This window comes from Erythranthe guttata, chromosome 13 (assembly GCF_056151865.1).
Source record: "Erythranthe guttata isolate IM_541 chromosome 13, IM_541, whole genome shotgun sequence".
NCBI classification, from domain to species: domain Eukaryota; kingdom Viridiplantae; phylum Streptophyta; class Magnoliopsida; order Lamiales; family Phrymaceae; genus Erythranthe; species Erythranthe guttata.
The window spans coordinates 8142482-8153533 of record NC_142545.1 but is presented as its reverse complement, the minus strand read 5'-3'; the positions used below and the strand labels follow the sequence as shown (position 1 = coordinate 8153533).

At 44.7% G+C, this 11052-nt stretch overlaps 1 protein-coding gene across 1 annotated transcript; it reads right to left on the bottom strand.

Annotated features, from left to right (window-relative positions):
• Positions 1–8975: 8975 nt before the first annotated feature.
• Positions 8976–9455, bottom strand: LOC105973865 (uncharacterized). The gene has a single exon (XM_012998912.2). The coding sequence runs from the start codon at positions 9453–9455 to the stop codon at positions 8976–8978; it is 480 nt and encodes a 159-aa protein (XP_012854366.2).
• Between the last annotated feature and the right edge of the window lie 1597 nt (positions 9456–11052).

Below are 11052 nucleotides of genomic sequence, written 5' to 3'. Positions count from 1 at the left end.
TTCCTGTATTAGATATTGAAGGTTTTACTTTTGTTTTTGGAAATTCGATTTGCATTATACAAAAGAATGAGAATTTAATTTACAAAGGACGACTATTAAACAACTTGTACGAACTAAATCCAAGTGAAATACCTATTAATGTTATATCAGCAAAACGTAAAGAGATAGATCAAAACCCCGCACAACTTTGGCACGCTAGATTAGGTCATGTCTCTTTAAGAAGGATGAACGATTTTGTTAGTGAAGGATTGTTCTCTTTGGAGGACGTGAAATCACTACAAACTTGTGAATCTTGCCTTAAAGGGAAAATGACCAAGTCACCTTACAAAGGGAAAATGGAACGAGCCGAGGGTCTTTTGGATTTGATCCATACAGACGTATGTGGTCCACTAAGTGTTAGTGCGAAGGGTGGATACAACTACTTCGCCACCTTTACCGACGATTATTCTAGGTATGGGTATGTGTACTTGATGAATTACAAGTCTGAAACATTTGAAAAGTTCAAAGATTTTAGACATGAAGTAGAAAAGCAACTCGGACGAAGTATTAAGAAGCTGCGATCCGATCGTGGTGGAGAATACTTGAGCATCGAGTTCATTGACTATCTAAAAGAAAATGGGATACAGTCCCAATGGACTCCACCGGGAACTCCTCAACTTAATGGAGTATCCGAACGTCGGAATCGAACTTTATTAGATATGGTTCGATCAATGATGGGGTTCACAAACTTACCGGCATACTTGTGGGGTCATGCACTCCGTACTGCCGCGTATTTGCTGAATAGAGTTAACACCAAAGCAGTTAAATCCACACCTTATGAACTTTGGCATTCCCGGAAACCCAATTACAAACATATTAGGATATGGGGTTGTCCCGCTTATGTGAAGCGATTAGTGGGAGATAAGTTGGATAGTAAATCCGACTTGTGCTATTTTGTGGGGTATCCCGAAGACTCAATGGGATACGAGTTCTACTATGTCAAAGAAGCAAAGACGTTTGTTTCGAGAAATGCCACCTTTTTGGAAAGGGAGTTTCTATCCGATAGAAAGGGCAGCATGATAGAACTTGAAATAGTTCAAGAACCACAAAGTGAAGTTCAAACGCAAGAACAAGCAATCGAACCAATACAACAAACCACTAATATACCTCCTGAACCTACGGTACGTAGATCCGAAAGAGTTCGGAAAATGCCGGATAGGTTATTCCTCCTCGAAAATGATGAAGATCATGTTGAGCTTGGACAAGATCCAAGAACATACAATGAGGCCGTATCGGATGCGGACATGGGACATTGGCTAACTGCCATGAAATCCGAAATGGACTCCATGTACTCCAACAAGGTATGGACCTTGGTAGATCCACCCAAAGGAATTGTTCCTATAGGCTGCAAGTGGATCTATAAGAAGAAAATTGGAGTTGATGGAAAGGTATCGACCTATAAAGCTAGATTGGTAGCAAAAGGATACACTCAAAGGCAAGGTGTTGACTATGAGGAAACCTTTTCGCCAGTCGCGATGCTGAAGTCCATTAGGATTTTGCTTGCCATAGCTGCGTGGTACGACTACGAGATATGGCAAATGGATGTGAAGACCGCCTTCCTTAATGGAGACATTGAGGAAGAAATCTACATGGCGCAGCCGGAAGGCTTCATATCTTCTGGAAGTGAGCAAAAGGTTTGCAAGCTCCAGCGATCCATTTATGGATTGAAGCAAGCATCCCGTAGTTGGAACATTAGATTCTACTCAACTATCAAAGAGTTTGATTTTGAGAAGAATCCGGAGGAACCTTGTGTATACAAGAAGATTAGTGGGAGGGCAGTGATATTTTTAGTGCTTTACGTTGATGACATTCTACTCATTGGGAATGACGTAGGAATGCTGCAACAAACGAAAGCATGGTTGTCCACACGTTTCTCAATGAAGGATTTGGGAGAAGCATCTTATGTATTAGGAATACGCATCTATAGAGATAGAGCAAGAAAGATGCTTGGCTTATCCCAAAGCCTGTACATAGACACCGTTATGAGACGGTTTAGCATGGAAGAATCCAAGAAGGGATTCTTGCCAATGTCCCATGGGGTTCGTCTCTCGAAATCTATGTGTCCCCAAACACCTAGTGACATCGAAGAGATGAAAAGGACGCCCTATGCTTCTGCCATAGGAAGCATAATGTATGGCATGCTATGTACGAGACCCGATATTGCGTATGCTGTGAGTGTCACAAGCAGATATCAGTCTAACCCCGGCCCGGCTCACTGGAAAGCCGTGAAAGATATCCTCAAGTACTTGCGAATAACTAAGGATATATTTTTGGTCTATGGGGGGTGCCGAGTTGAAATTAGAGGGTTTCACTGACTCTAGTTTTCAATCGGACGTGGACGACTCAAAGTCGAATTCTGGATTTATATTCACGCTCAATGGTGGTGCCGTGTGTTGGAAGAGTTCCAAGCAAAGCACGACGGCCGATTCAACTACCGAAGCGGAATACATTGCAGCGTCTGAAGCTTCAAAGGAAGGGACTTGGATAAGGAAATTCATCCAAGAGTTGGGTGTCATTCCTGATGCTAGTGATCCAGTACCGTTGTACTGTGATAACACCGGAGCCGTGGCGCAAGCTAAGGAGCCACGATCTCATCAGAAGTCAAAGCATATTCTGAGGAAGTATCACGTGATCCGAGAGATCATTGATAGAGGTGAAGTTAAGGTTGAACGAGTCACCTCGGAAGAGAACGTTGCAGACCCCTTCACGAAGCCTTTACCAAGATCGGTCCATGAGAAACATCGAGAGTCGATGGGATTGCGATTTATGGGTAGTTGGCTTTAGGTCAAGTGGGAGATTGTTAGAGTAGGTGACCAACAAGCCAACATGTGGCTGTGGTCTTTCGTATTTATTATTGTAATAAACGAACCTTTATTCGTATTAATGATAAAACACCTTGGCATTCTATATCTTTGTCCCTTTGTCACAAGCATAGATATAGTCCTTACAGTTATTACAAGTACTAGTAATTGATCGTTAGGATCGTGAGATATTTACTTAAGTATTATAACTGTTAAACGTGTTCCTAGTCGAAGGGTTACGCCACTAATGAGGATATCGGCCTTTCCCATTAAGACTAGCACTTAGTGTATGTGTACTGCATCTCATCAGTAAACGGTATTGTGATATCAGCATGCATAAGTGCGTGCTCGTAAGTTGACGAGTTCACTGAACTCCCTCACCCTAGAAATCTCTAAGTGGTTCCCAATAATCGAGTAGAGATATCTATGGTATAGTTGTACACCATTAGTCCTTATGACCTAGACATCACCGTGACTTCACTAGAGGACCAGCTGTATCGTGACCTGTCCCTGAGTTCCACCGAGGACCATCCCAAGGGCCAGTGTTCGTGCAGTCCGAAATCTAGTGGGAGGTCTGTGCATTGTAGTCGGGGATTCGATCGCTAGAATAGTCTTGGATGTCCTGTGTGTTCTGAAAGTTTGTAATCATTCTAAGTCTCTGGCCAGAGCTGACTAAGTAATGATTAGAGAATTCGATTCTCTAAGTCATGCACGTGACGATTACAACACTTGGAACGATCGCACCGTCATCGAACATATAAAGAGGTCTCGATGAACCAATGCCTCTAGTTCGATCGGGACATATGTATCGAAGGGACCGTACTGTACGTTAACTATATCTGAAGGTTCTTGCAGGCACTTCATTTGTATCTAGGGAATCATGACGCGTAGTTGCTAGACGCCAATCTTGATTCGTTGGGTGATTGAGGTGAAACGAGCTTCATCTTAATCGTAACTCGAAGGGGACGAGTTTTGACCACAAAGGGTTGTGGGCCCACGGCTAGCTTACACCTGAACCATCGAGGGTCACACTGCTCGTGCACATGAGATCTTTGAATAAACGGTCAGAGATAAAATAGTTTATCTTTGCATGATTGGAAGTCAATACGATTGGGTCCAACGTTCGTAATTTGGAATTATGAATGAGAATAAGAAAAGGAAAAGAGTAGGCGAACGTATTAGTGAACTTTCTAAATCGGGAAGTTTCCAAATTTAGAAAGTGCACTGAACTAGGGTTTCCACTTTTGGAAAGTTGGAAAACGAGAGTTGGCACTCGTAATGACGAGGACATTATAATGGTTCCGAAAATGTAATCGTTACAATTTTCCGATCATTGAATTGAGAGAGACGAGCAAGTAAAGGAACTAACGAGCTTAAGCTGTTGGGCCCAGTCCAGCTTAAGCCCGTTAGGTTTTATGCAAGGGACTATAAATACATGATTTATAGACCTTGCACAAACACCACAAACCCTAACCCTAAAGCGGCCGTCCACCTCTCTCTCTCGCTCTCTCTCTCGCGCGGCCACCTCCGCCGTTGACGCCGCCCCGTCGCCGGAATCGGCCATCCCTTGGCCGATCCCTTTCGGTATTCTTTTCTTCTTTCTTTTCTTCCGTTAATTCTAACTACTTCGTGTCTAGTGCCACGTTTTAGTAGATCGAAGTATACGAGGTGAAATCCGAGAGGAGGAAGACTGTAGATCGAAGAATCGAGGAGCAACGCACGAGCCGAAGCCGCACGCTGCCCCACGCGCCGCCCCGGAAGTCCGCGCGTGAAGTTCACGCGCCGCCGTGGTCAATCCGCCGCTGCTGCCGCTGCTGCCGCTGCACTCCATTGCTGCCCCGATTGTACGGATTGGTTTCCGTAGCAATCTCGACGTACTATACGCTCCTACCTCACGCTTCAAGAGGTAAACACGCGAAACCCTAGTTTCGATTTGAGTTTTGTTTAAACTATGTATTCATGTTTGTTTCGTATGATTTATGTGATTATGTGTAATCGATTCAAATCAATGCAAGCATGTTATTTGGTTTAAACGCGAGCATGTTAATTGATTTAAATTCGGTTAAATTAATTAGCATGTATGTTGTTTTTAATTTCGCTGGAAGCGCAAAGGTACGCAATTAATTGATTTAATTTGTCGGGCATGTACTATGTGCGTTTTAAACTCGTTTAATTCGCATAAATTTTTGTTTTCCACTGCGTATGCGTGCCTGAAACCCAACATGAACGTCGCCCCGCTGCTCTCCCTGCGACTGCTACTGCTGACGAGACTGCCACTTTCGAGGCATGGAAGAAGGACGACCTCCATGCGAGGTGCTACATGCTAGCATCCATGGTGCCAGAGCTCGCGAGGAAGTATGAGTCTCACGTGCATGCTTATGATATCAAGCATCATCTTGAAAACATTTACAGTGAGAATACTAGGGCATCGAGGTACTCAGCTACCAAGGAGTTGATCACCATGAGGCTGCGTGAAGGGGCTTCGTTCCACGAGCACGGTCTCAAGATGATCACTCTCCTTGAGAAGTTGGTGAGCCTTGATGTCACCCTCCCGGTCGAGCTCTCGGTGGATTTGATCCTACTGTCCCTTCCTAGTTCTTATGAATCGTTCATAGTGAACTTCAACATGAACAAGCTCGATCCACCATTGGATGAGTTGTTGAACATGTTGGTTAGCTATGAGTCCACGATCAAGAAGGAGAAATATGTTCTCCTAGTTGCTCCTTCTGCGAAGAAAGTTTCTTTCCAGAAGAAAAGGAAAGAAAGGAGTTTCGGCCCGAGCAAGAAACTTGAGAAGGGCGAGTCGACCGGAGTGAAGAATGTCAAGGTCACCAAGCAAGTTGATGACGCTTGCCATCATTGTGGAAAGAAGGGCCATTGGCGACGCAACTGCAAGGCTTACCTCGATCAGAAACGTTCTGAAAAGGGTACGTATTTAGTTGAAGTTAATTTGTCCGTTAAATCTTCTTCTTGGGTATTGGATACTGGTTGTGGCTCACATCTTTGTAATGATTTGCAGCTCATGACAAGAAGTATAAGGCTTAATGTGGGTGAGACCTACCTAAGAATGGGCAACGGAGCAAGGGTTGCTGCTGAAGCCATTGGGACGATTTATGTTTCTGTTTTTATTTGTTCCGTCACTTATTCGAAACCTTATTTCTATTCCTGTTTTGGATAATGAAGGTTTTACTTTTGTTTTTGGAAATTCGATTTGCATTATACAAAAGGATCAAAATATGATTTGTAAGGGACAACTTATAAACAACTTATATGAACTAAATCCAAGTGAAATACCAATTAACGTTATATCAGCAAAACGAAAAGATATAAGTCTTAACCCCGCACAACTTTGGCACGCTCGACTGGGTCATATTTCCTTGAGAAGGATGAACAAATTTGTAAGTGAAGGATTGTTCTCCTTGGAGGACGTGAAATCACTTCAAACTTGTGTATCCTGCCTTAAAGGAAAAATGACAAAAACTCCCTTCAAAGGGAAGATGGAACGAACCGAGGGTCTTTTGGATTTGATCCATTCAGACGTGTGTGGTCCACTAAGCGTTAGTGCTAGGGGTGGTTTTTAACTACTTCGTTACTTTTACCGACGATTATTCTAGGTATGGTTTCGTGTACTTAATGAAGTATAAGTCTGAAACTTTTGAAAAGTTCAAAGATTTTAGACACCAAGTAGAAAACCAACTCGGTAGACGTATTAAGAAACTACGATCCGATCGTGGTGGCGAATACTTAAATACTGAGTTTATAGACTATCTTAAAAAGAATGGGATTCTGTCTCAATGGACTCCTCCTGGAACTCCTCAACTTAATGGAGTTTACGAACGTCGGAATCGAACACTGTTAGACATGGTTCGATCTATGATGGGGTTCACCGAGCTACCGGCATACCTGTGGAGTCATGCACTACTAATTGCCGTGTATTTGCTGAATAGGGTTAATACCAAAGCAGTTAACTCCACGCCTTATGAACTTTGGCACTCCAGGAAACCCACGTTTAAACATATTAGGATATGGGGTTGTCCTGCTTATGTGAAGCGGCTAGTGGGAGATAAGTTGGATAGAAAATCCGACTTATGCTATTTTGTGGGGTATCCCGAGGATTCCATGGGATACGAATTCTACTATGTTTCTGAGGCAAAGGTGTTCGTCTCGAGAAATGCCGTGTTCCTTGAAAAGGAATTTCTATCGGATAGAAAGGGTAGTGTAGTTGATCTCGAAGAAGTTTGAGAACCACAATCTAAAGTTCAAGCACAACAATCAGATAATGAACCAATTTAACAAACCACTAATATACCTTCTGAACCGTTGCTGCGTAGATGCGAAAGAGTTCGGAGAGCGCCCGATAGGTTATTCCTCGTTGATGAAGTTGACCAAGGATGTGATCCTAGAACTTTCAATGAAGCTGTATCGGATACAGACAAGGGACATTGGCTTAATGCCATGAAATCCGAAATGGACTCTATGTACTCCAACAAGGTATGAACCTTGGTAGATCCACCCGAGGGAATCGTTCCCATAGGCTGCAAGTGGATCTATAAGAAGAAAATTGGAGTTGATGGAAAGGTGTCGACCTACAAAGCTAGATTGGTAGCGAAGGGTTATACTCAAAGGCAAGGAGTTGACTATGAGGAAACCTTCTCTCCAGTTTCTATGCTTAAGTCCATTAGGATTTTTCTGGCCATCTCTGCGTGGTATGACTACGAGATATGGCAAATGGATATGCAGACCGCTTTCCTTAATGGGGACATTGAGGAAGAAATTTACATGGCGCAACCGGAAGGCTTCATATCTTCTGGAGATGAGCAAAAGGTTTGCAAACTCCAGCGATCCATTTATGGATTGAAACAAGCATCCCGTAGTTGGAACAAAAGGTTCGACACAACTATCAAAGAGTTTGAATTTGTGAAAAACCCGGAGGAACCTTGTGTCTACAAGAAGGTTAGTGGGAGTGCAGTGACTTTCCTTGTACTTTATGTTGATGACATACTACTCATTGGGAATGATGTAGGGATGTTACAGTCAACTAAAGTATGGTTATCCACACGTTTCTCGATGAAGGATTGGGGAGAAGCATCCTACGTATTGGGAATACGGATCTATAGAGATAGATCGAGGAGATTACTTGGCTTGTCCCAATCCATGTACATAGACACCGTTCTTAAACGGTTTAGCATGGAAGAATCCAAGAAGGGATTCTTGCCAATGTCCCATGGGGTTCGTCTCTCGAAATCCATGCGTCCTCAAACGCAAAAGAAAATCGAGGAGATGAAAAGGACACCTTATGCATCCGCTATAGGAAGCATAATGTATGGCATGCTATGTACACGACCTGATATTGCGTATGCTGTGAGCGTCACAAGCAGATATCAGTCCGACCCCGGCCCAGCCCATTGGAAGGCTGTGAAGGACATTCTCAAGTACTTGCGAAGAACTCGAGATTTGTTTTTGGTCTATGGGGATACCGAGTTGAAATTAGAAGGCTTCACGGATTCTAGTTTTCAATCGGACGTGGATGACTCGAAGTCAAACTCGGGGTATATATTCAAAGTCAACGGGGGTGCCGTGTGTTGGAAGAGTTCCAAACAAGGAACGACGGCTGATTCCACCACCGAGGCTGAATATATTGCAGCATCAGATGCTTCAAAGGAAGGGTCATGGATTAGGAAATTCATCCAAGAGTTGGGTGTGTTTCCGAACGCTAGCGATCCAGTACAGCTGTACTACGATAACAACGGAGCCGTAGCGCAAGCTAAGGAACCAAGAGCTCATCAGAAGTCGAAGCACGTGTTGAGAAAATACCATGTGATCCGAGAGACCATAGAGAGAGGTGAAGTCAAGCTAGACAGAGTCACCTCGGAGGACAATATTGCAGATCCCTTCACCAAGCCATTGTCAGGATCAGTCCACGAGAAACATCGAGAGTCGATGAGACTTTTTTTTTTTTGATTGAAGATGTAAATAGTATAAATCAAAAAAAGTCGTAGACAATTACAACGGGCATACCCGAGGGAATTGAGGCACTAAAGGATAGCTATACGCCATCAAAAAACATAAAAGCAACATAAAAACATCAAGTTCGTAAAAACAGGAAAAGTATCGGTTGGGGGTAAGCCCCATGCCCTAGTTTGCGTCGATTTGGCCTATCATGAATCGGCCTCCACTGCTGGTCGTCAATTCCGGATGCTGCATAAACATAGCTGAGTAAACGTGGGTTTTGATCCTCCGAGTAATAGCGGTAGTCGTCGTTTCCGTCATGTCGAATTTCATCCTATTCCGAGCTGCCCAAATGTGGTAAACAACACTTGCCAAAGCACATCTCCTCGCCTTGCTTCGGTAAGATTTGCCCTTGACATCCTTCACGAGCCACTTCAATGCTGCCCTTAGCGTAGTCGGTCGTTGGGAGATCCCCAACCAAACACGAATGCGGTCCCAAACATCTCTCGAGATGCTACATCGAAAAAATAAGTGCTCACGGTCTTCGTTCCCCGCTCCGCACAAATCACATGTCTTCTCCACCGTCGCGAACTTTGCCACATTTTCTAGGGTTTGCAACCAATCAAGGGCAGCTAACCATAGAATGAAAGAGTGCTTGGGAGTCATCGAATGGTCCCAAATCCGTCGGCCCTAAGGCGGCCCCCCAGTAGGGGCCCTAATCCAGTCGTATACTCGTCCAACCGTGATCTTCCCCATGCTCAAAAACTCCTCCATTCGAGCAAGAAGCAATGGGATTGACCCCGCCTTGCCCACGATTTCATCCCGGATGCGACATATATTTTTAAAATACGGGGGTGAAGTCGTCGACGGTTGCCATTCCCATACGGCCGTTCCTTTGAGATAAAACTCATTCACCCATTGGATCCATAGGGAATCCTTTTTCATGTGGATGTCCCATAGGTCCTTCACTAACAAGCTGCGGTTCCACGTGCGCAAACACCGAAGTCCCAGCCCCCGATCGGCCTTCGGCTTGCACAGGTGCTCCCAACCTACTTTAGGAGCACTAGTTCCCCACAAGAAATCCCGCGCCATGTCCTCAATGCGACCAATAACCGTAATCGGCACCGAGAAAATCGAAAGCCAATAGCAACGCGTACCTTGCACCACCGCCTTCAAAATCTCCAACCGACCCGCATAAGATAACGTATGCCCCTTCCAAGCTCCAATGGCATGCTCGATTTTGTCAAGCAGAGGTTGATAATTCAGCACTCGCAGTTTTGACGCAGCAAGTGGAATACCTAAGTATCGAAATGGGAAGGTGCCGGTGGCAAATCCGAATTCACCCTCAATCGATGTGCGGTCGGCCACATGGACTCCGGCAAGAAATATATTCGACTTCAAGTTATTCGCTTGAAGCCCCGATGCATGGCCGAACTCGAGAACCGTAGTGGCAAGCGTACGAACGGATGCAGCATCTCCTCTCGAAAATAGCATAAAGTCGTCGGCAAAGATGAGATGCGTCAATTTGTGCACGTGGCACATCGGATGGAAGTTGAGCTCTTGCTCCATCGATCGTGTATGCAGCAGTCTCGATAGATATTCCATGCATATAACGAAGAGATAAGGGGATAACGGATCCCCTTGACGAAGCCCTCTCATCCCCGGAAAAAACCCCTTCGTCACTCCATTAACCGACACCGTGTAGGAGACTGATGTCACACATTCAATAATCCATCGAACCACTAAGTCCGGGAACCCTAACTCCACCAACATTGACCGCAAAAAGTCCCAATTTACGGAGTCGTAGGCTTTCCGTAAATCCATCTTAATCATGCACCGGGGAGAAATCCTCTTGCGTTCATAGCCCCTCATGAGCTGCTACACCATATGTATGTTGTCCGTGATAGATCGCCCACTCACAAAAGCAGACTGAGCCCGATCTATGATAGAGGGCAACACCTTCTCAATTCGCTTCGTAATTACCTTCGCAATCACCTAGTAAATTACGTTGCAGCAAGCGATAGGCCGAAAATCACCCACCGTTTTGGCTTGGGCTGATTTTGGTATGAACACCAAAACCGTGGTGTCCCATTGTTTAAGCAGCTCACCACTGCGGAAGAACTCCAAGGCTGCCTCAGTAAGGAGAGGTCCAACTTTCGACCACGCAGCCTTGAAAAAGAGAGCCGTGTACCCATCCGGTCCCGGAGCCTTATCGTCAGCGATATCGAAAAGTGCTTCCCGAATCTCCACCCCCGTCACCGGT